The sequence below is a fragment of the Haliotis cracherodii genome, unplaced genomic scaffold, assembly GCF_022045235.1.
Source record: "Haliotis cracherodii isolate W230 unplaced genomic scaffold, xgHalCrac1.p SCAF_3, whole genome shotgun sequence".
Lineage (NCBI taxonomy): Eukaryota > Metazoa > Mollusca > Gastropoda > Lepetellida > Haliotidae > Haliotis > Haliotis cracherodii.
In genome coordinates this window covers 12,078,154-12,105,368 of record NW_027266286.1, presented here as the reverse complement: position 1 = coordinate 12,105,368, position 27,215 = coordinate 12,078,154, and the positions used below count along the sequence as shown (strand labels likewise).

The 27,215-nt window shown below is 43.1% G+C and overlaps 1 protein-coding gene across 3 annotated transcripts in view; it reads right to left on the bottom strand.

The window, feature by feature from the left end:
- The window catches only part of LOC139473658 (beta-1,4-N-acetylgalactosaminyltransferase bre-4-like), a 139,022-nt gene that overhangs the window by 50,587 nt on the left and 61,220 nt on the right, over window positions 1–27,215 (bottom strand). Inside the window, exon 1 of one of the 3 annotated variants that reach the window (XM_071256348.1) lies at window positions 25,223–25,943. The exons of the other annotated variants lie outside the window; for them this stretch is intronic. Within the exon in view, the coding sequence (XP_071112449.1) occupies window positions 25,223–25,721 (499 nt within the window). The 5' untranslated portion in view covers window positions 25,722–25,943. Of the gene's footprint in view, window positions 1–25,222; window positions 25,944–27,215 lie in introns of those variants that run through there. 3 annotated transcript variants of the gene reach the window in all.

Below are 27,215 nucleotides of genomic sequence, written 5' to 3'. Positions count from 1 at the left end.
ACCGTTACAGGTGATGCTTAGGGTGATGTTAAAATGTTACAGGTGATGCGTAGGGAGATGTTAAACGTTACAGGTGATGCCTAAGGAGATTTCAAAATGTTACAGGTGATGCTTAGGGAGATGTTAAAATGTTACAGGTGATGTTAAAATGTTACAGAAGACGCCTATGGAGATTTTAAAATGTTACAGGTGATGCTTAAGGAGATGTTAAAATGTTACAGGTGATGCTTAGGGCGATGCTCAAATGTCACATGTGATGCTTAGGGTGATGTTGAAATGTTACAGGTGATGCGTAGGGAGATGATAAAATGTTACAGGTGAGGCTTAGGGAGATTGTTAAATGGTACCGGTGATGTTAAAATGTTACAGTGAAGCGTTTGGATATGTTCACATGTTACAGGTGAAGCTTAGGGAGATGTTAAAATGTAACAGGTGAAGCTTAGGGAGATGTTAAAATGTTACAATGTAGCGTTTGGATATGTTCAAATGTTACAGGTGATGCTAAGGAAGATGTTTAGGGAGATTTCAAAATATTACATTTGATGCTTAGGGCGATGCTCAAATGTTACAGGTAATGCTTAGGGAGATGTTGAAATGTTACAGGTGATGCGTAGGGAGATGTTAAACGTTACAGGTGATGCCTAAGGAGATTTCACAATGTTACAGGTGATGCTTAGGGAGATGTTAAAATGCTACAGGTAATGTTAAAATGTTACAGAAGAAGCCTATGGAGATTTTAAAATGTTACTGGTGATGCTTAGGGTGATGTTAAAATGTTCCCGGTGATATTAAAATGTTACAGAAGAAGCCAAGGGAGATTTTAAAACCGTTACAGGTGATGCTTAGGGTGATGTTAAAATGTTACAGGTGATGCGTAGGGAGATGTTAAACGTTACAGGTGATGCCTAAGGAGATTTCAAAATGTTACAGGTGATGCTTAGGGAGATGTTAAAAAAAATGTTACAGGTGATGTTAAAATGTTACAGAAGACGCCTATGGAGATTTTAAAATGTTACAGGTGATGCTTAAGGAGATGTTAAAATGTTACAGGTGATGCTTAGGGCGATGCTCAAATGTCACATGTGATGCTTAGGGTGATGTTGAAATGTTACAGGTGATGCGTAGGGAGATGATAAAATGTTACAGGTGATGCTTAGGGCGATGCTCAAATGTTACAGGTGATGCGTATGGAGATGTTAAAATGTTACAGGTGATGCGTATGGAGATGTTAAAATGTTACAGGTGATGCGTAGGGCGATGCTCAAATGTTACAGGTGATGCTTAGGGTGATGTACGAATTCGCATGGCTTCAGCAACGGAAACCACCCAGCATCTTCTCGACCAACCTACTAAATAATCGCTATCCGAGAGATACTGAGATTGATATCCCAGATCGTTGAGAACTGGGTCGCTTTACATTCAGCAGCTACAGTACCTATTTTTAATTTCCTTTTTCTTCTTATAACACCCTTTTCACGTGCTTTGCTTAAACATCCAGCTCAGAGACTACCACGCAGAGCGATACTGAAGATCTGTGGTTCCTGTCAACGAGCTCCTGGCTCTGTGTACTTGCCCTCTGATCATACTCTCAGAGCAGTCCTTGTGAGAACCGCTGCCTTATCATGCATGATAACAAACTCATTTGGCGTCATGGGGAGGGTTGCAGGAAATGGACAGGGAGTGTCGGCCAAAACATGACGTACATTTGTTGGGAGGTCATCCTATCTTGGCTAACACATTGAAAGGGTTTCTATGTCAGAAAGATATATCAGGTTAAAACAGGTTTTTTGCTCGAAGTCGCACACCGGAAATAAATTAAAAGGGAAGCTTGGGGGGTGTGTGTGTGGGTGGGTGGGGGGGGGGGGGGGGAGAGGAGAGAGAGGGGTCACTTGGTTTCCAGAAAATGAATTCCATTGTGTATAGGCGAATACAGAGGATGGTCCAGGGGGTCCGGATCCACCCCGCACCCATCCCCAATGGCCAGAATAGGTCCCCCAAACCCTAAATAGATGAATGAGTAATTATAATATTTGACCTGTCTGGATGTATGCCACCGTGTCCCGGCGGCGAGAGAAGTCATCATGCTAACAACCACTGGTTTGCCTGTATCTGACAATTACCTACAGGTCGATATTTTGAGCATGGATACGTGCTGTACGCGTGATTGATGCCATTTATTAAGGACAATCCCTTATCGATCAAGAACTGATCACCTCAGAACTAAACGTCGAAATAAGCCGAAGGGTCACAATGACCAGAAACAATCAACTTATTGTGTGCACTTCAACTGAAACACGAGCACTAGGGGGCTACTTAAAGACAGCTGATTTGTTTGTCTCAAACCCAGTATCAGGTGGCGTTTGTCAATCATCCGATTAGTCGTCCGAGTACTGATATCGGCAATATGCTGCTGCTTACTAACAACTATATCTGAGACAGTGATCCAATTATTGTCCTCAATAGATCGCCCACGGGAAGCACAAGTAAATCATGGACTGACGCCTTTTCGTGTTAATGGGGCTGTCCATGTGGCGTGTCCGGGCAAGATGGTAGCCTGTTTGTTCTGCATGGGCTTGACTACAAGTTCCGCTCTACGAGTGAGTGAGTGAGTTGGGTTTAACGCCGCTTTTAACAGTATTTCAGTTATATCACGGCGTGTCAGCTTAATGTGGGAGGAAAGCCCGAAGTGATGCAGGTCCCAGACGTTTACCACTTCGGTGAAACCCACGAGCAAGGGTATGGTGCTGACAAACCTAGAAACATAATCGGGGCGAACCGGGATTCGAACCTACAATCATAGGTTTCTGGCGTCCCCAAGGGACGCAACTCTGCACAGCGAATCGTGGCGCCTTAGACGACTGGGCCACCCGTGCCCCCTCCGCTCCACGAATCAGAATCCGCTTTTTGCCCAGCGGCTAGAGTGTTCAGTGAAAAAGCTGTGTAATATTTAGATCCACCAAGTAATTCAAACTGACCATGTTTTTTCAAAATTTTGTGTTATCTTGTTTTAACTGAGTGTGTGTTCTTAGCTTTCCGGAACTGGTCAAGCTTGTGATGTTATTGCAGCTTTAAAGCCAGATTGTGTATGCATGTACATATAAGGCATGGATGTCTGGCCATTTGACAAAAACTACATAACGATACTATAAACGTGTATGGGAACACATTAAGTGGATCGTAGCGTACGATCTCATGGATGTTAGCTACCCACGTAACTATTGGATGAACGCATTTAGACAGCAACTCAGCGGGACCAAATGAACATTATATTCAGTCGACCAAGGATTATACAGTGAACAGTGATACCAACGTTCCCCTCTTGACAGATCTGTTCCGTGTCAGTGGAACGACGGAGGTGCCCATGCATGAACAGCGTTGTCTGAAACAATCGCTTTGATAAACGCCGTAAGGCTTTATCGGGAATCGAACACGACTCTGTTCACAACAATGACCACAACAATTAATCAGGTACATTACCTGCTAAAGTACTGTCAGAAATGCTAGAAAACTGCTTTTCTGGCTTCATTTAATAAATATGAGTCACAGGACTATAAAAAGAGCATATATCAAAATAACGCGACTTGACCTAATCTAGCCTGTCCTAACAAACATTCTGATTACCCTTAAAATGTACTTTTACAGGTAAAATGATGATAAACTTAAAAAATATTCGTGGGTGGTCATGCATGTTTGACATTGCCAAAAACCTGAGGTAATTACCTAACACCTGTCACAAGGTGATGACCTCACACCGTCCCGTGCATTCTCCGAGGTGCAAATGTCACTGAGTTGGGGGTGGTCTCAAAATATTGCTGTTATTGTACTTAATTGACATGCGGTGATGGGGTAGCACTTTAGGATATGTAGTGCATTATATTTGCTTGGAAACATGATGGACTAGTTAAGAACTATGAAACGGGATGAGTATTGGAAGGTTGCGGTTTTGGAATCCAGAAGTATTTGTTGTTCTACAGATGGTTTCTTGAGGTAGCATTTATCTCCGCTGATGACGTATATGAATCTGTGAAGGAGATTAGAGTTTTAACTTTCGTTTCATATGGTCTGAAGTCGACAATGTTATATATTCCTGTATGGTCGCCTTCAGACTACTGATGGTTTGGGCGACAGTATCTGATTCCCGGACGTTATATTAACTAGCGTTATCCATGACAATAACACTGGCGTTGTTTAAAATTGGCAATAGCTGAAGTTCCAACCAGTCTATGAACAAATCACCTCCTATAATTTCCTTATGAAAATCACCAATTTTCTTTTTCGCCTCGAAAACTAGCACACATCCATCAAAAAGCCCCATATCATGGGTTGCAGCGTGCAAAACAATGACACGATTACCTTTACCTGATGGTCTATGGGTGTTTTTTGTCCATCTGCCGATAGCCACATGTAGTCAGTGGAATGATTCATCAAGGTAAATAATCTGGACGCCCTGTCAGTGATAGTTATGAATGGTTCGGAGATGATGTGACCTCATAGACAGGATGAAATATTTTCCCCTGAAAAGTGCTCGGTCATCGCCACGCTCAGTTTATCGAAATCCCATCTCTTGGAGGGCAATATTTAGTGCAGTCCGGGAAACATTAATTGTATCTTTAATTCCTCCCAAATTCTACTACAAGTCAAGGTTTACCTCTCCTCATAAATCTTGCACACTATATCACCCTGTATTAAAGGTGTTTGATATCCTTTTACTTTCCAGTTTTGTTTTCTTATCATACCGTAGACTTGATGGTATGAATTGAAAGCCCCATAGCTTTGGCAGTTTGGTAATTCACTGTATCTAAATTAACTAATGGTTTCCTCATATCTCTCTAAATTGTGTCGTATACCTTGGTTATGGCTATGCAAGTGTAATGTAACATGCATCATGAGAGCAATGTTAACAAAACAAACTCAGCGTCATTTTGTCATTTTAGAAGATGCACGTCTAGAATTTTCTCAAAATGATGTTTGTGTGTGGATTAGATATTTTATGAAGACTACATTATTATCATTATAACGGAGTCACGTGCGCATATTTCTATAGTCCGTTTCAGACTGTCATCATTGGACTTGGAATAAATGTGAACTTCCTGTTTTCGTTCGAATTTGTCTCCTGAAAACTTGTCGATAGGGCTCCTTGTGACTGACATACTTCAAACCACAGGTAGTTACTCGATATTTTAATAACAACAGTCTGTGAAACATTATATCCTTTTTTAACAGGAAAAAAAGGAGTTTTTAAGCATTTCTGACAGTACTTTAGGCTATCTCTGCACTGGCTTTTCTGAAACTGACACCGACTTTGTAACTGGCATTGATTTTAGGTCATGCTACGTTATGAAACAAGAGTCATCAGAAGGTGACAGATTTCCCGGCCCAACAATCATGAATCGGACCACCACTTCAGCCTCTGGTTACATGTACCAAGTTTGGATGAAACGCCTTTCACGGTGTTCAAGTTATACGGAAACGAAATACGGATCCCCCCCCCCCCCCCCCCCCCCCCCTCCCACCCCACCCCACACCTTTAAGCATGAAGATATTAAATGTACTGATAACCTGTTTATTATTTGTAACGCGAAGCCTGGTGGTTAAAGCATTCGCTCGTCGAGCCGAAGACTCGGGTTCGATTCCTGACATGGGTACAATATGTGAAGCCCATTTCTCGTGTCCCCCGCCTTGATGTTGCTGGAATATTGCTAAAAGCGGCGGAAAACCACATTCACTCACTCACTCACTCAATTCAGGAATGTGAATCGCCAAAACCCGCATGATACGAGTATATTGAAATACATGACTACTTTTAGACTTTCAGAATACCGTTTGGATTTGTTTGGTGGAAAATATTTTGTTTCATAGTTTTTCTATCAATGATTGATCAATTACTTTCACGTGAACATCGTTACACGTTATATAATGTAACACATGATATTTATTGTTAATTTCACGCAGTTGTGCCATTGTCGCCGTAGTCGCGAGGTTGACAATTACACGTCCTCAAAATTAATTTTTTTCTCTTGAGTGTCAAAAGAAAACAACAACATCAATTCAAATTGTTCATAAATTGAAATATAGGTTCAATATAATAGGTGACAGATAACTGACCAAAATATACATTCGCAATAAAGAATGTTCACAGGTGTGTTTTAATATAGTTGATTTCATGGCAATGACATATCCATTTATTATGAAACAGATGTCACGAACACATATCATGGGCGGCATGCACGGGCACCAGGTGATGAACATTGCTTTGGGTCTACATCGACTTTCATTATGACTCGCCGCCCTAGTGAATAGCGTCTGACCGGAGAGAGGAAAGTCGGTGGTTCGATCCTCGGCCGCGTCTTAAAAGTATGCTGTCTGGCGCGCGGCATAAAAGGGGATAAAACAATGACTGGTCGGCTCGTTTGAGGGGGTATCAATGTTGAACTGTGTCATGGTGTCGCAGTGGGCTAGAACTATAGAACCAGCGTAAGTCCGGACTAATACAAAGAGCCACACATGCACAAGCACACGCAGACACACATGCACAGACATGCACGTCGATATATAAGTGCAGTAATTTTGAACAGGACTAACCATTTCAGGTCACCTAAAAGGACACATAAACTTTTATTTCAGCACACAGAACTCATGATACTGCCCATTTGACTAAAATGCCAAGGAAGTTTTATGTTTAATACATTCATATTAACTCAATGCGCCGTGAAGATCCGGGGTAGAATAGGTCTTCAGCAACCCATGCTTGCCGAGAAAGGCGACTACGCTTGTCGTAAGAGACGTTTGTTGGTCAAGCTCGCTGACTTGGTTGATGCATGTCATCGTACTCAAATTGCATGAATCGATGCTCATGATGTCAATCACTGGATTGTCTAGTCCAGACTCAATTATTTGCAGACCGCTGTCATACAGTAGGGGTTGCTGAAAACATCACTAACCTGGATCTTAACGGGTATCTTAAGTATGAAGAGTGAGTGAGTGAGTACGGATTTACACCGCTTTTAGCAATATTCCAGCAATATCACGGCGGGGGACACGAGAAATGGGCTTCACATATTGTACCCGTGTCAGAAATCGAACCCGAGTCTTTGGCGTGACGAACGAACGCTTTAACCCCCCCCCCCCCCCCCCCTCCACACACACACACACACACACACACGCACGCACACACCCACCCCCCGCCCCCTCTGATAACCTCCTTATTATTTGTAACGACGTGGCGACTATTGTCCATTCATCGGGCCATCATCAGCCGATGAAGAGCATGTTCCAAAGACTTAATTCTTACGTAGCTTCCAATGACCAAGTACAAAACGTACTCTGACACAACTCGCAACTGACGCTAATCCGCGTATGCGCAACTAAGACAAATTTGCACCTTTCTCCTAAAATAGAACCCTCCCTCAGCTTGTTTCCAGCATAGCGTTCTAATTTTACCGACATTCCAAGCATGTAATTAATAACCACTTTTCCCGTACTGGCTACAGCCATAACTCAGTCCCCCAGCATGTACATGTATAAACAGGTCACGTGTAATCCCCGAGCTGGACAGCCAAGAAGCAGGAAATGGGAGACAGCTAGGGATGGACTCACAGGGACGGATTACATGGACGCATAAACCCTACATAATCTCATCAGGGAACGAATGAAATCAGTCTGGCTTGAGTATCAGCTTACACGAGCCCAAGTATTTCCGCGGAGGCTGAGGTATAGCAACTGGTTTGGGCGTTCACTGTATTCGAGAGATACGCCTTGGGCCTGGGGCACAGCCTGACGTTCATATAGACTTGCACAAGTCTGAGCAGAGGCCATATAATAATCTATTATATGGTCTCTGCTTTAAGGCAATAATTATTAGTGTAAAGTTCAAGATTATGTTAATAATAAGAACACGTTGTCCCAATAATGACTAGAGTAGATGTACTGTCAACATATCCAGACTTGCCTATTAGGGGGATAGAATTACTACATATCCATGGACTTTTATTTCAGCACAGCCTTGGAGCAAGGCTAATGTTCATGATTCATGATTCCCGGGGATTGAAACAGGAGGGGAGTTCGATGGTCTGTGTGACGTCATTATCCACGACGTCGTTGTAGAAATTTATTATCGTCACTGAAACAAACTTCATGCCATCATATACGTTACTAGTATTATCCACGACGTCGTTTTTATAAATTTGTTATCGTCATTGAAACAAACTTTAATGCCATCATATACGTCATTATCCACGACGTCGTTTTATAAATGTATTATTGTCATGGAAACAAACTTCATGCCATAATATTTGACAAATGGGCAAGTTGACACGACCTAGTCTTATGTAAATCATTATGCATCGTCATGAAACTAATGGCATTTACGATAGAGCGCGAATACCGAAATTAGCATGAATTCCCATACCATAGCTGTGAAGAGTCATGAACATGTTCCCATAGAGTAGGTCTGCGGGACTGACATATACAAAACGTGCATGTTGATGGGATTTATTCATTAAAGTAAACGTCAAGTGATATTTAAAAGATTTCACCAGAATCGATAATTTCACAAATATTAGATATTACAATGACATCGGACCACAAATATCTCTCCTCATCTTTCATTGAGTAAACGAGTGAATATCTTATTACCGGTATATCACGGTGGCCTTAAAAAAATGCTGTCAGAGTCAGGCAATCCAGTGATTGACAGCATGAGCATACCGCCATCAGAAGTCGGTATTAAGACAGCACGGGAAGCTGAGGGTCTCTTAAACCCTCTTTTTATGAGCATTTTTTGTCCAACAAAATAATTTCCAATTGTTGACGCAGGCAACAAAACACGTGGCCTAGATAACACATTGACAAGCATGGGGTACTGGGGTATTGTAACCACCGTCCTCGTCACATTGATCCTGACAAGCATGGGGTACTGGGGTATTGTAACAGCGCCCTCGTCACCTTGATCCTGACAAGCATGGGATACTGGGGCATTTTAACCAACGCCCTCGTCACCTGGATCTGACAAGCATGGGGTACTGGGGCATTTTAACCAACGCCCTCGTCACCTTGATCCTGACAAGCATTGGGTACTGGGGTATTGTAACATCGCCCTCGTCACCTAGATCTGACAAGCATGGGGTACTGGGGAACTGTAACCACCGCTCCTCGTCACCTAGATCTGACAAGCATGGGGTACTGGGGAACTGTAACCACCGCTCCTCGTCACCTGGATCTGATAAGCATGGGGTACTGGGGTATTGTAACCACCGCCCTCGTCACCTGGATCTGACAAGCATGGGCTACTGGGGTATTGTAACCACCGCCCTCGTCACCTGGATCTGACAAGCATGGGGTACTGGGGTATTGTAACCACCGCCCTCGTCACCTGGATCTGACAAGCATGGGGTACTTGGGTATTGTAACCACCGCCCTCGTCACCTGGATCTGACAAGCATGGGCTACTGGGGTATTGTAACCACCGCCCTCGTCACCTGGATCTGACAAGCATGGGGTACTGGGGCATTGTAACCACCGCCCTCGTCACCTGGATCTGACAAGCATGGGCTACTGGGGTATTGTAACCACCGCCCTTATCACCTGGTCCTAACAAGCGTGGGGTACTGGGGTATTGTAACCACTGTATTCAGTTTCATCACATTTATAATTAATCATCTGATTTGGGGAATAAAAAGAAAGGATTGTACTGGGGTTTGTTCATCAGCACATTGACTAAATGGTCGGCTCATGGACTAAAGAGTCGGCTCGTGGACAACACGATCGGCTCCTGGCCCAGAGGGTCGGCACATGGACTAAAGGGTCGGCTCGTGGACTAAAGAGTAGGTTCATGGTCTATAGGATCGGTCATGGACTAAAGGGCCGAGTCATAGACTATAGGATTGGCTCATGGAAAAAAGGTCAGTTCATGATATACAGGAACGGTCATGAGACTAAAGGGCCGACTCAAATACTATAGGATCGGCTCTTGGACTTAAGGGTCGGCTCTTGGACTGAAGGGTCGGCCCATGGACTGTAGGGTTGGCTCATGGACTGAAAGGTCGGCTCATGGACTGAAAGGTCAGCTCATGGACTGAAGGGTCAGCTCATGGACTGAAGGGTCGGCTCATGGACTGAAGGGTCGGCTTGTGGACTGAAGGGTCGGCTTGTGGACTGAAGGGTCGGCTTGTGGACTGAAGGGTCGGCTTGTGGACTGAGGGGTCGGCTCATGGACTTATAGTCGGCTCGTGGACAGAAGGGTCGGCTCATGGGCTGAAGGGTCGGCTTGAGGACTGAAGGGTCGGCTTGTGGACTGAAGGGTCGGCTCATGGACTGAAGGGTCGGCTCATGGACTGAAGGGTCGGCTTGTGGACTGAAGGGTCGGACATGGACTAAAGGGTCGGCTCGTGGACTGAGGGGTCGGCTCGTGGACTGAAGGGTCGGCTTGTGGACTGAATGGTCGGCTCGTTGACTAAAGAGTAGGTTCATGGTCTGTAGGATCGGTCATGGACTAAAGGGCCGAGTCATAGACTATAGGATTGGCTCATGGACAAAAAAGTCAGTTCATGGTATACAGGAACGGTCATGGACTAAAGGGCCGACTCAAATACTATAGGATCGGCTCTTGGACTTAAGAGTCGGCTCTTGGACTGAAGGGTCGGCTCATGGACTGAAGGGTCGGCTCATGGACTGAAAGGTCAGCTCATGGACTGAAGGGTCAGCTCATGGACTGAAGGGTCGGCTCATGGACTGAAGGGTCGGCTTGTGGACTGAAGGGTCGGCTTGTGGACTGAAGGTTCGGCTCATGGACTGAAGGGTCGGCTTGTGGACTGAAGGGTCGGCTCATGGACTGAGGGTTCGGCTCATAGACTGAAGGGTCGGCTCATGGACTGAAGGGTCGGCTTGTGGACTGAAGGGTCGGCTTGTGGACTGAAGGGTCAGCTAATGGACTGAAGGGTCGGCTCATGGACTGAGGGGTCGGCTCATGGACTGAAGGGTCGGCTCATGGACTGAAAGGTCAGCTCATGGACTGAAGGGTCAGCTCATGGACTGAAGGGTCGGCTTGTGGACTGAAGGGTCGGCTTGTGGACTGAAGGGTCGGCTTGTGGACTGAAGGGTCGGCTCATGGACTGAGGGGTCGGCTCATGGACTGAAGGGTCGGCTCGTGGACTGAAGGGTCGTCTTGTGGATTGAAGGGTCGGCTCATGGACTGAGGGGTCGGCTCATGGACTGAAGGGTCGGCTCATGGACTGAAGGGTCGGCTCATGGACTGAAAGGTCGGCTTGTGGACTGAAGGGTCGGCTCATGGACTGAGGGGTCGGCTCATGGACTAAACGGTCGGCTCGTGGACAGAAGGGTCGGCTCATGGACTGAGGGGTCGGCTCATGGACTGAGGGGTAGGCTCATTGACTGAGGGGTCGGCTCATGGACTGAGGGTTCTCATGGACTGAGGGGCCGGTTCATGGAGGTTACAGTATGTGTCGTGACGTTCGTGAGTATGGAAGCGTAGTTTCACAATGCGACTACTTCAGAATAGTCAATGCCGTCTGTCTGGAAACCGGTGATCATACGTTGTCTAATATGGATTTCCAGAGAAATACTTAATGAATGGCTAGATACGATAGCATATGACTGTAATGTCAAAGGAATATCCTCGTCAGCTGCCCACGCAAATATCGGTCAAAAGCCATCTGTAGCGAAGTGTTAATATAAAGCACATGCGTGATAGGAGGTCGGTTAACTGCCACGCTGCTGAGAGGATGACGGTTATTAAGATGGGAGTGGGCAGGGGGAGTGGGCAGGGGAAGTGGGAGTGACATTCTTTTAGAAAGAAAAGATTTTAGTGACTCTCTCAAACCTAGTTATTATTTCTTTTCTCTTGCCATATTATCTATTATTTTTAAATTTCCCCGAAGCCTTGTCGTGGTTTTTGTCGGTAAGGTGTGCAACATTTCAATAACAGGATTCGGAAATTTAGCAGCCACATCTACTTCGTTCACGATAGATAAGATAATAGATAAGATAATATTTATTGCAGAATCGTTCCATTACGGGACAGATGCAATTTTAAAAGACAAGACATTATGATCCATATAAACATATATACAGACATACATAATTTACATTCCTGTAGACACAAACAAAATAATCAATATTATATATGTGATGATATTCTTTTTTATACATAAAATTGTCAACGGTTGATTATGGAGGGGTATTTATTGTTTGAAATTATAGATGTGGAAACAAATGCAGTTGATATTGACTGCTTCATTATTTGATAGGATGTATTGAAATAATTTATCTTCATGACTGTGGACATTTACATTTACATTTTGTCTAGATAATTTTTCAAAGAGTATATTTCTTTCTCGAGTGTGTTTAATACAGTGAAGTAAGTAATGTTTTTCGTTATCAATGATTGAACATGTAGAGCATAGCCTCTGATGTAGTGGGGTTGGTGGCTTTGTGCGATATCGTGAAGAAAAACAAGACCAGATGCCCCAATATTCTTCTGTACACGATGTGTCGTTATCTTTATATAAACTCAGTAATCAAGTCATCTAAAACACATCGGCATTTGTGTTGACAGAAGGTCAAATAAACCGAATGAATGAGTGAGAAATGCAGCAAATTCCAAATGGCAGCATAGTCGCACCACTGTCATAACGGCGGTATAGTCACCGCACTGTCATAACGGCAGCATAGTCACCGCACTATCATAACGGCAGCATAGTCGCACCACTGTCATAAAGGCAGCATAGTCGCACCACTGTCATAACGGCAGTATAGTCGCACCACTGTCATAACGGCAGTATAGTCGCACCACTGTCATAACGGCGGTATAGTCGCAACACTGTTATAACGGCAGTGTATAGTGGCACCACTGTTATAACGGCAGTATAGTCGCACCACTGTCATAACGGCGGTATAGTCGCACCACTGTCATAACGGCGGTATAGTCGCACCACTGTCATAACGGCACTATAGTCGCACCACTGTCATAACGGCAGTATAGTCGCACCACTGTCATAACGGCAGTATAGTCGCACCACTGTTATAACGGCAGTATAGTCGCACCACTGTCATAACGGCAACATAGTCGCACCACTGTCATAACGGCACTATAGTCGCACCGCTGTCATAACGGCAGTTTATAGTGGCACCACTGTCATAACGGCGCTTTAGTCGCACCACTGTCATAACGGCACTATAGTCGCACCGCTGTCATAACGGCAGTTTATAGTGGCACCACTGTCATAACGGCGCTTTAGTCGCACCACTGTCATAACGGCAACATAGTCGCACCGCTGTCATAACGGCAGTTTATAGTGGCACCACTGTCATAACGGCAGTATAGCCGCACCACTGTCATAACGGCAGTATAGCCGCACCACTGTAAGCCATTTCGACATCGCCGTGCAGCATCTGGTGTTCTCCCTCGGGATCTATACTGCTCCAGGTGGAATAAACATCCTGTCTGTTTGCTCAATGATAAACAGATGCGCCCCGCTAGCCCTTGGCACGTACAGCTAAACACTCGTCGGCGTCTGAAGCATTTACATTAATTTGGTTGACCTCAGACGGGATCGTTAAAACATTCTCTGATACATGTAGAGCAACGATGCTAACTTCGATACAAGATATCACCCTCTGATACATGTCGAGCAACGGTGCCAAATTAGATGCACGATATTGCCCCCTGATCCATGTCGAGTAACGTTGTCAACGTCGATATACGATATTGTCCTCTGATCCATGTCGAGTAACGTTGTCAACTTGGATATACGATATTGTCCTCTGATACATGTCGAGTAAGCTTTCCAACTTCGATATACGATATTGTCCTCTGATACATGTCGAGTAAGCTTTCCAACTTCGATATACGATATTGGCCACTGTTGCATGTCGAGTAACGATGCCATATTAGATACAGGATACTGTTCCCTGATACATGTCGACTAACGTTGTCAACTTAGATATACGATACTGTCCCCTGATACATGTCGAGTAACGTTGTCAACTTAGATATACGATACTGTCCCCTGGTACATGTCGAGTAACGTTGTCAACATAAATATACGATATTGTTGCCTGGTACACTGATGCTACATCACCTAGCCATCACTGACACATGTATGTCGACATGTTATGTTTAAAAATCAATATTATGGTATACAGTAGTAAAAGTAGTCTAATATATCAAATACAACCCATGCAAGTCTATAATGTTTGGCAAGTCTAGATTACTGCAGCGTCAGGCTGAAAATGAAGAGAGTATCTGTACTCCTTTTTATCAATTTTGTATCAAGATAATTTACCAACTGTTTTTTTCTGTACACGTTCATTTCAGAAACTAGATGTTCGCCTAGCGTATAAGCTATTTCGGATATCATTAAATCATACATGCTCCTAATTATAACATTGATTAAGAAAGTTTGCCACCGGCAAAACATGTCACTCGTCAATAACGACATGTCTCGCCGAGTAGGCTTATCTTTGAACTTAATTACTTGTTATGAATCTGGAATATGTTCCACCATCCTGAGACATTAAGGTGGTCCTGAGACATTAAGGTGGTCAATTAATCACTATTGAAATTTAATGTTAATGTTTAATTAACAACACGGGCAGTCCGTCGATACAAACTGGATATTTTTACAAACTGGATACCTGCATATACGTTGGCGGAATGCGAGTCTGCAGTTGACAGGGGTGGTGGCGTGTCAGTACCAGCAACTGACGTACTTTTGTGAACTTCAGCCTACATAAACAGTGGACATGGGCGAGCCATGGATTGATATACTAATACCCGAATAGCAACTCGAAACAAACGTCCTGTGTCACAGAGCAGTTCATATTTTTTCTATTTCTTTTAGTTTGTAATATTTTTTTTCATTTTAATTTATATCGCGTCTGATTATGAGTGAGTGAGTGAGTGAGTATGGTTTTACCCCGCTTTTAGTAATATTCCAGCAATATCACGGCGGGGACACCAGAAATGGGCTTCACACATTGTACCTATGTCGGGAATCGAACCCGGGTCTTCGGCGTGACGAGCGAACGCTTTAACCACTAGGCTATCCGACCGCCCCCGTCTGATTATGAGAAGAGTTTCCCTTGTAGCTAAATAAATGTTGTTTAATGAATATTCCAGCTATAACATAGCGGAAAACCTGTGGTTGATAGAGTGAACAACACCCAGGCAATCAGCGCGACTTGTTGAACAGTTGCGCGTACTAGTTGCATTGACCATTTACACTGACGAGTTATTCGGCCGAATTTGCCCTCACTAGTTGCACGGACTAATTTACACTCACTAACTAGTTGCACGGACTAGTTTACACTAACTAGTTGCACGGACTAGTTTACACTCACTAACTAGTTGCACGGACTAGTTTACACTCACTAGTTGCACGGACTAGTTTACACTCACTAACTAGTTGCACGGACTAGTTTACACTCACTAACTAGTTGCACGGACTAGTTTACACTCACTAACTAGTTGCACGGACTAGTTTACACTAACTAGTTGCACGGACTATTTTACACTCACTAACTAGTTGCACAGACTAGTTTACACTCACTAACTAGTCACACGGACTAGTTCCACGCATGAGTTACACGGGCTACAATGGCTAGTTGCAACAATTATTCAGTTTAAAACAAAATAAGTGTTTACATGTGGACAGAAAGAGTGAGTTGGGTTTAACGTTGCTTTTAACAGTATTACAGATATATCAGCTTATCAGCGTGTCACCTTAATGTGGAAGGAAAGCCCGAAGTGATGCAGGTCTCAAACGTTTACCATTTCGGTGAAACCCACGAGCACGGGTATGGTGCTGACAAACCTAGAAACATAATAGGGGCGAAGCGGGATTCGAACCCACAATCATAGGTTTCTGGCGCGTCCAAGGGACGCAACTCTGTACAGCGAATCGCCTGGGCCATCTGTGCCCCCACATGTGGACAGAACGAGCGTGTTGATTGAAATCTTCCACAACAATGACTACATAATGAAGAAGTCATGTTACATAATGCGGCCTGATATTGACATGTTATATACAAGGTAGCCACGGCGGTACGGCACTGACGTCAATCAGCGAGAGTGAAACTGACATGTAACAGCGTGTTCTCGTTTTGTCATTCCATGTTAGACTGACATTTATTCGTCCATGGCCTGGTCCTAGACAGCTGGCGATGTTAATGAAATTACACACAGAGTAAACACACGTGATGCCAGGAGTCCTTGATGTAGAAATCAGTTCTGTGATGGATCGACATCAGTGATGTCCCTTGTTTTCGAGGACTCGGCTGGTCGATTGGTCTCAGGCGCCGCAACTCGCGATGCAGAGTTGCGTCCCTTTGTACACTCAGAACACAGTGGTCGGGGTTCGAATACCATAGCGTGTTATCAGTGTCCTGTCCGCACCATGCAATTCTCATGGTACAGTATACTACGGTTATAACGAACTAAAAGGGACCACTAATTTTAGTTCGTTATAACCGTAGTTCTTTATAAGCATATATACATCAAATAGACTGGACTTAAATACAAATCGTTGTATACATCGGTTCGTTATATCCGTGTTCGTTATAAGCGTAGTAAATGTCTACGATCTGCTTTCATTCCGAAATGACGGCGAGATATCATTGAAAAATGTTCACAGTGATGATAAAGTCAGTTGTATTACTCACTCACTCACTCAATCACAAAGACAATACGATCTTCGTTGCAATTCCCACACAAAATATGGACGATTTATGTAAAATGTAGAATCAGAGCTAAGGCCTACTCCATTGTTCTACCAAGCTGAAAGTTAAATTATAATATAAAATATACAGAACTTATAAACAGCTAGTGTGATTAAACAATATTCACACATTTCATCCTTCAATTGCGTTAATATTGCAATAGCCCTGAAACCATCGGCATCATCATCATCATCATCATCATCATCATCAACATCATCATCATCATCATCATCATCATCATCATCAACAGACCAGGATTGGTACATGTTCGTTATTGCTAACACGCGACTGCATCCATAATGATATTCTAAATAACAAATATCTGACACCCTACTTTCTCCAGCCCTTATCGAAGGTAAATGAACACGATTTTGCCCAATAAAGACTCGTCCGCTAATCTGCTAATAGCATTGTCCTTCGCTTACCGTATGTTCAGTGTGTAGCGCTCGGCTATTAAGGCAATATGGTTGCAGTAATCTAACGTTCTCGTGTTCAATACAGCAGCACTGCTCCCCTGTCTAAGATAATACGCGGAACTGTAAACGACGAGTTCCGAGATGGTGTCAAGTAGAATATGCGCCTTATAAGGGACACAGTTCCAAGTTAATATGGGCAATCAATATGTGGTGTCACGCAAAGTAATAACACATGGCTACATTCGGCTATTCAGATTTGAAGCACGACTGGTGCACACGGCGGCTTAATGCAACTTTCTGTCAAGACATATATCATACTGGTTACTATGACAATAGCTAAGTCGACAAACGTCAGGAAGAACTGTCACAATAGTTTCAATCCTCTTGTGTAGCTTTCATGTATGGAAAATGTCCTTTGTATGAATGAGTGGGTCGAGTTCAACCTTGAACATTATGTCAGTTATATGACGGCGTGCAGGCTTGATGTGAAAGAAATCATCCACGGCGGGACTCCGACGTGTACCACATCGGTGAACCTCACGGGAATGGTGCTGACAAACATAGAAACAATCAGGGCGAATGCAGGATTCGAAGCCACGATCCTGGCACGTCTAAGGGATGCAACTCCGCACAGCGAATTGCGGCGGCCTGGACGAATGGGCTACCAGTGTCCCCCATTCATATATACTGCTGTACTAAGCACCTGTATCACGGCGTGTCTGCTTAATGTGGGAGGAAAGCCCGGCGTGATGCAGGCCTTAGGCGTTTACCACCAGCACGAGTAAGATGCTGACAAACCTAAAAACATAATCGGGGCCAACCGGGATTCGAATCACGCATTCGTCACCACTCTCCCCTTTCCGTAACCTGCAAGAAGACTCGTCCCCCTATCGATGTATGTTATGTGCGAAAATAGGACACATGAATATGTGAATTTTACAGAGACATTATTTCGTCATCACGGACTCTACCGCTTCAACCTACATATCAAATGTAACTTTCAAATAAATATGAATTAAAGCGACTTAATTGCTTCATGAATATCTCAGAGACACTTTCAGACGACCACGACAGAAGGTGAACAGGTCGACGCCATGGAGAGCCACGAGCCGACAGCCATGACGCATACTGATGCATGGAGCGGCATATAGACCTCGCTGTGGGACGGCAGCTTGATTATACATGTAGGAATTTCCACCTCGGAATACGACAAAACCAGGGCTCTACAAATCAGTTAATGATCGCAAGGCAATGTAAGGATTGATCCAAACGACTGACAAGAAGTGCATAGTTATACAGAAGACGAAACGGTTCAGCAAGAGGATTTCTCCGTGCGTGCATATCGGTTCAATGATTTACACGTAAAAAGATGTTTCATCATACTTTGTAGATGTGCTTGCGTTTGATATTTCGGTACCTTATTTGGAAATTGTCTTGTGATGACAGCTCCGAAGTTTGTCTTGTTTGTTTGTCTGTTGTTAAATGCCGCACTCAGCAATATTACAGCAATGTGGCGGCGGTTTTTTAATAGAATAGTCTTGACTAGATAATCCAGTGATTGACATCATGAGCATCGACCTACGCCATTGGGATACGATGACATGCATCAATAAAGTCAGCGAGCCAGACCAGACAATCCAGTCATTGACATCGTGAGCATCAATCAACACAATTGGGATACGATGACATGCATCAACAAAGTCAGCGAGCCAGACCAGACAATCCAGTCATTGACATCATGAGCATCGATCAACACAATTGGGATACGATGACATGCATCAACAAAGTCAGCGAGCCTGACCACTCGACCGCCTCTGAAGACAAACCACCACATCCCGTCCCTAGCATGCAGGTCGTGTAACATGACGCCGAATGCAGGTTACTACTATATTTGATGGGGTTTATTTTCACTATGCACCTTTTAGCCGGCTGTTAAACGGTACATTCAAATCAGTGTATTCGCTAACACATCAGCTTTAGGATAATATCCCTTAAATTGCATTTAGAAGCGGAGTTGACTTGTATTCTTTCATTGTGGCGTTTCCGGGATGAACTCCATAAGTCAACTGTTAAACTGACATTTAGTCACAAAAATAATGTTATCAAATCTAAGTAAACTAGACTCTCTCTCTTCCTCCCTCTCTCTCTCTCTCTCTCTTTGCCTCCCTCAGCTATATCTCTCTCTTACTCCATCCCTCTCTCTTCCTCCCCACTTTCTCTTTGCCTTCCTCACCTCTATCTCTTCCTGCCTCTTTCTTACTCCTCCTCTCTCTCTCTTCCTCCCTTTCTCTCTTTGCTTCTCTCACCTCTATCTCTTACTCACTCTCTCTTACACCTCCCCTCTCTCCCTCTTCCTCTCCTGTCTATGTGTGCCTCTCTCACTTCTTACTACTCCCTCTCTCTCTTCCCCCTTTATCTCAGCTTCTCTCTCTCACTCTCTCTCTCTGTCTCTCTCTCTCTCTCTCTCTCTCTCAATGTGTGCCTCCCACACCTCTATCTCGTACTCACTAAGTGTCGTTAATTGTCACGCGATTTGTTTTAGTAAAGGGATATCTAAACAGATACTGGTCACCATCACGACTCTCTCTCTCTCTCTCTCTCTCTCTCTTCTCACTCTCTCTCTCATATCCGGAAGGTGGCTAGGCATGTGTTTATCTTGATCTTGTACCTGATCTTGATCTCCGGATTGAGCAAAGGACACATTCCATTAGTAACAACAAATCGTGAATATTTCAATAGAAAGACACGTGAACAATTTTTAATATGTTTTAAACCAATCCGTATTCCATCCTCCAACACCACCTGCACTGTCGTGGACGTGACATGGAAACATCAGCCACTTCACATCAACACCGTGTCAGTATGGTTAGTTAGTTTACTTCAAACATGGCAGCTTTTTGTGATGTTTCCGCTGATGCCTGGTAGTGTGGAACACGGCTTCCCGACACCACCACAATAAGTTCCACGCTAGTAACACATATACATGTACAAATACAATCTGCACTAAACTACACATGGCCTAGATTCGCATCACAAAGAAATGACCGCTTTGACTACACTGCTCGCTAGATTACGATAAATGCTGGAGAGCTTAAGACATGTGTATTATACGGAATGTTTTGGCAATCAATGATGGCATACAATATAATGATATGTGTTTTATGTAAACCCGAGGGAGTATGTTTCTAAGCTGATTTTCGCAATATCCCCGCCATAGCGCGGCGTGGGGCATCTTGAATAATGTTGAAACATTGTACAATAGGCAAGCACGTGCCAGGTTTATACACAATATAACGCGTCATTTAATCGAAATTGGTCTTGGATGTCATGACATACATTTAAATGGATATTATTGACAATGCCACTACATGTGTAAATGTTTGGGCTTCAGTTTTCCAGCAGACAAGCACTGATCCCAACCTTAGCTTATCCTTACAGTATGAGAACACTAGCGAGTATATATATGCCTGACTCATCCTCGTTACAGATTACCAGTGAGGGACAATATGAAGAACTTAGAGCTAAAAGGGGCCAAAATGCATTTTGGCCCTTTTTGCTTATTATTGCACAAATAACATCTATGAGTTCTTGTCTACCTGTAGAAAAAATATTGCATGTTTTCATTCAAGCGTTTTTGAAATATAGATACTTAAAATACTATAAAAGGGCCAAACTCAAGTTCCCAAAGGGCCTAAAGTCACTTTGCTAGATTTTGGCCCTTTTAGCTCTCATTTCCGTGTGTGGTTGAGGGTGGTTGTCTGAGAGAGATTTTGAAAGTTTGGACACCTTATTATTATATTTGCAACTATTTCAACAAAGTTGGCATTAGTTTAAATCATCTAAAAGTACTTCAATAATATGTTTGTACTTTCAGTAGTAGTTTATCAATCTCACATGTTAAATCCCATGCAAATGCCCGAGGGTAAAAAAGGGCCAAAATACAGACATTGGCCCTTTCCACCCTTACACAAATTAAAAACGTAAGTTTATTTCCTTTTTTTGAATGTTTTTTTATAACAACATTTATATCTCTGCTTTCAGAATGCGTTAATGTCTAGGAATTTATCGGTAAATAAAAAGTATTATTATGTGTTTTCATCACTTTTCTCAAAACAGACACAACATGACATTGGCCCTTATGGCTCTAAGCTCTTCGTATATATTCAATCTGAAGCTATCATCTGTAATGTACAAGTTAATATAATATCCTCATTGTTATATACATTTATTACTAACATATATAATGGTCTGCCATTTATACGAAACTAAATAATTAATGACTGGTGTAAACTAATCAGAAAGTCAGAATACCGCTGAATACGTGCCTTACATATACTGCCGACTGACACACAATTAGTGGGGCTGTAAGGAAACACTTTGCTCTCGATTTTATGACAACGATGCAATATACGACACGATCCCTAGAGTCCTAATTTCCCCAGACCCTATTTCATTAAACATTCCACCATTCCATTCTCATTTTCTTTTTATCTCCAGCAGCCTGTACTCATCCTCTTGTGAACTCTAGGAATTTAGAGAATTGAGGGTTCGTGGACCTTTTAATTTAAACTGATACATAAGTTTATTTCGGTGACTGTTTGTTAGTCTGGTAGAGACTGGACATTTGTCATAGTCGTTAGCCCACTTCCATCTTCAACGAGACCAAACACGTCACAGTTATGACGCTAGCTTTCAAGGCAATAATAATTAATTTAAATCATAATTTCTAGATTATGTAAATAATAAGAACAAGTTGTCCCTACAAGAGACTGGACTGTCCACATATCTAGACTTGCCATTAAGGAGGATAGAATTACTACATATCCATGAACCTTCAGTACAGCATTGGAAAAAGGCTATCATTGAACTTGGGGTGCCTAAACGAACGCTGGCTTGAGAACTCCTGGTGTCATCAATGATTTTCAGTGTCCCATTCATCTAATTTTCACCGCTATTTTGCCTTTCATGCCCAATGGAGTTTGATAATCGAGACTGGTTATTCTCTGGCTTTGACGTTTTATAATCATACCAACAGTTGGTTAGACTAACATCTAGTCTCTGTAATGAACATATCGTACATAAAAAACAGTTGTTCAGTTATCTTAATAAAAATATAATAAAATGGAAACCAGTGACTCTCTTCATTTTCAGTTGTTAAATTATCTTGATAAACAATTGATAAAAAGGAGTACAGATACTCTCTTCATTTTCAGCCTGACGCTGCAGTAATCTAGACTTGCCAAACATTATAGACTTGCATGGGCTGTATTTGATATATATTTGTATCAGGGTCTGTAAAACAGACTAACAGTTGGTGTGCCACATCATTAATATCCTGAAACCTAGACTAACATTTAGTCTCTGAAATCTTATATTACACAAGATCCTTCTTGACTCTAAAAAAAAAAAAAATTCCCTATGCTGATTTCAGAGTGGAATAGAGCTAGCTTGAGCTGGCTAGACTTGCTTTTGTATGCATTTCTAGATTATGTTTTTTCATAAAATAAATATATCCCACGGTCATGGTGCAGGACTACCTGAAACCGCACGTTCCTCGTTAATCAACACGACCGTTTAAATGGTTGTCAACCTCAAGTCGGGAATGCTGATTTGTATACCAAACAGGAATCTTAACATCATGAAAGCCTCGTTGTTTTAAACACACAAGTGTGGCGGGTTGTAAAGCGTACACACTGAAACCCAGAGTGGGATTCCTCTCATGGAGTTGATTATTTAGTCATACAGACCCTGATGCAAATCTATTTAATACAGCCCATGCAATCTATATACCTTGGCAAGTCTAGATTACTACAGTGGGTATCAACATGTTTCGTTATGGAAATTAGTATCTCTAAGGTGATATCTAAATGCAACATTGAAAACGGGCAAAGAAGAGAGTCTCTGGGCTCCTTTTTAATATATTTTTATTAATATATATGAAACATACTACTCAGTCATGGAGTTGATGTGGAAGGGCCCATTTCTGATGTCTCCGTACTGACATCGCTGGGGTATTGTCAAAAGCGGCATAAAACTCTCCTCACTCACCATGACCACAACGGGTTTAAATATTTCCCCGCTTGCTGTTCATCCACGCCTATAGATTCCCTGTGTATACGTAGGACGATGTGTGGTATTCCTGTTACGTAGTCTAAAAGATATAAACTCCTTAATCTACGAGACCGGCTTTGTTTTCTTGTCATTTCCCTTCAGCACGTATGTTTTATCGCATGGTGATCAGATCGTGGCACGTACATACTTGGATATAATTTATACACCGGACGGGTTTAATATATAATTTCCGCAATGTGTTTCTTGAAGCGTGAGTTGTCTGACATCATCTCGCGACAGGGGGTGGTCAGTGACGTGCCTGGACGAAGGGATTTACCAAAGGTCAACTTCTTTGTCTTGCCATCACCTAGACTAACATTTAGTCTCTGAAATCTCATATTACACAATATCCTTCTTGACTAAAAATATAAAAAAATTCCCCATGCTGATTTCAGAATAGAGCTAGCTTGAGCTGGCTAGACTTGCTTTTGTATGCATTTCTAGATTATTTTTTTTTTACATAAAATAAATATATTCCACGGTCATGGTGCAGGACTAGCCATCACCAAGTTATGCAGAAACATACGCCGTTCTTCTATAGCGTCATAAATAATGTTTGTATTTTCTTTTCGATGAAACAATGTTATTATTGTACTTTGATAAATATCCATACATGTTTCGGAATATTCAGCTCCAACACCCCTCCCCTAAATGGCAGTGACAGAAAGGTAATTCTTCCAATTCTCGATAAGCACATATTCTGGTTACACCTGGTTGATACAGAGACACTCCGTGACGAAAGCATAATTATGTAGGCATTTGACAACACGCCTGAAACACCCCCCCCCCCCCCCCCCCTCCCATACCCCTCCACACACACACACACACACACACACACACACACACACACACACACACACACACACACACACACACACACACACACACACACACACACAAACACACACACACACACACACACACACTCTATTCTTTGAGAGAATATTTTCAGTAGGTGGTTAAATTGATCACTGGATCAATCGTAATCGACACATTTGTAATTGTTCTAATCATTGAATCGTCGGTACTGTTTAAAGGTACAAGCTGTCTTTCAGCAGTACGTCTTTGGAATGGATCACTGCTTTCAGCGTTAAGCAAACACAATGGATGGGATGCCACTCTACCAGTTCATGTCAAGAGGCATTATGGATTCAAACATCACGTATGTAGGCCTACATCTGATGGCTTATGATAATAAAACACACATAACAGTTGGTGCGTCTGGTGTATTTCCATTCATATCAGAACATGTGTTCCGAACGTATGCATAATTCATTCAACCAAGGTTAATACTATCGTTCTTCACTATAATGTCGATTCATAATCACATCCAGGGTAATTGAGATGTGATTATTCAATCTATAGTCAGATTTGTGACTGGGCAGTTTGGTTTGTTACCAAGAATGGTACCATTTTCTCAACGTGTTCCGATTCCAAAATCGTTCGCGTATCCAAGTCAATGGTGATTATATCGATTGCTCGATTATAGCCAGTGGTCATAAAAATGTCCGGTCCGCCATTCCTTGGCCCATGTGTTTATCTAATTAGGCATCAAGTGTTTGGCTAGTCAGAGTTGAGTACATGGGAGTGGAGGTCAGGGGTCACCGTGCCTTGCATTATGTAATCCTCTTAGTGCTTCCGCGTGTGACTCCACATGGGACCAACATTTTTCCTTGTACAAAATATTTAAATCACTGTAGGTCAGGACGGTGAGGTCACAGACATTTTTCAAGTTTAGCAATGCTGTAGTCTTGACATATGGACACAATCAGAAATGGGAACGGGATGGTTTGTATATATATATATACGCACCATAAACAAAACTGTAGTTTGCCCAAGTCAATGGAGTCTTAAGTAGGAAGCAATAGTAAATGGTGAATGCGGTGCAATGGGGATTACGTCATGATAATAGTGCAACTGTGTGAATATGCTATAACTGAAGGAATGCGTTATCTACATACCTAGGCCTTCTGGTATAGCTCCACACAGAATATCTGATAAATTCCCTGTTTTGAACTGAAGCGTGGAACTGCCATGTCCGCCTCCATTCTTATCTCCCTCGAAGCCTCGGCCCACCAGCCCCGAGTAGTCCCGAGAGGCAGGCGCACGCATGACTTTCGTTGGTACCGAAACACTGGCACTGATAGACGTGTTAGCCTCCATGGAAGCCCTGAAGATTATGTCTTTTATTCTACTGGCAAACACTTGGCTCTGTAGTATTTGTTTATGCTGTTCTATAGATGGAACATTTTGTCTCATGAGGGCAGCGATGCTGCGCTCCAACTGGCGCAATTCCTTACGAGCTTTGGGGTTATTTGGGCGAACAACCCTCGTGTATTTGCCGCTAAACTTGTGATGAACGACCAGTATTTGTGACAACGTGATCATTACAAGGACTAGACACAGGGTTAGGATAACCAGTTCTCCCGATACAGGGGACACCTTTTTCTTCCGCAGCATGGTTTCCAAGTGAAAGGGAGATCGGTCCCTCGCCGCTCAACCCTGTTCGTCCCACATCGTCCTCCGATCGCAGATCGACACTTAATCGGAACTGGCTTCAATACAACCATATTCCAACACCGGGAGAGAACAGTCACAAAGCAGAACGCACATACTAACCCTCACAGCACTGCGAACGCATCTGGATGGCTCCATCACCTCTCGCAAAACGGCGGGCCTCGTTTTCATATCCATACAAGCAGACGATGCAAACGGATCGTCTGCTACTCGGCGAGGGCGCACAGTGGCGAACGGCGTGTTCTTCTGACAGTGAATTCCGAGCAGTTAGCTGTGATACACGATAGCGCGTGTAGGAAAAAGTGTGCCAAACATTGGAGTGCATCTTCGGGAGTAATTAACTTGGATACATAACGGAATCAAACAGAGAAGCGACCACCCCGCTCAGTAAAGTCAAGCAGTTTGAACCACGCAGGCGTGTCTAGCGTTGACCGGCGGAAAAAAGAGAGGCGAATTTCTGAATCAATATTCTGGGCAATTTACTGATATTAGACGGTTGCTATGGTAACGCCCCTCCGCCCGAGGAACGTCCAACGTTTATCGTGCCGACTGTAGGCGAAAATTCTCTTAATTAACTCATCTTTGTACAAGTGGCAACACGTTAGTCTTCATGACTCAATCACAAATGTTTCTTCGGGGCTGCACACAGGGAATAAGAGAGATTAACACTCGACTTGGTTTTTCTTCAGGCTGTCTGTCTGTTTAGGTGATCTGCTCCTCCCACTGCCTATCATACACTGGCTACCTAGCCAATTATTTAACACGGACAATATGATAGGCAGTGTGTGAGTGAACTGGTTCAACGCCGCTTCAAACAGTACTGTACTTATATCATGGCATGCCCAAAGTTACTGGTCAAAGATGTTACCTCTTTGGTGAAACTTATGAAGATTGGTATTGTATTGATAGGCTTTATTTTTTATTATTTTTATTATTTTTATTATGTGTGTGTGTGTGTGTGTGTGTGTGTGTGTGTGTGTGTGTGTGTGTTGGGGGTGGTTGGTTGTGTGTGTGTGTGTGTGGGGGGGGGGGGGGGGGGAGAGTGATAGTGGCCCAGTCGTCTAAGGCGCCGCGATTCGATTCGATGTGCAGAGTTGCGTCCCTTGGCCATGCCAGAAACCTATGATTGTGGGTTCGCCCCGATTATCTTTCTAGGTTTGTCAGCGCCATACCCGTGTTCGTGGGTTTCACCGAAGCGGTAAACGTCTGAGACCTGCATCACTTCGGACTTTCCTCCCACATTAAGCTGACATGCCGCGATTTAACTGAAATACCGTTAAAAGCGGCGTTAAACACAACTTACTCACTCAATATAAATGAAGGGAAAAATTTAAACGCTAAGTTTAACGCTGTGTATACTGAGGGGCAAAAAAAGTACACCTGGTTTGCCTTTCATGTCACCATGTAAAGCATATAAATATTACGAAAAATCATATC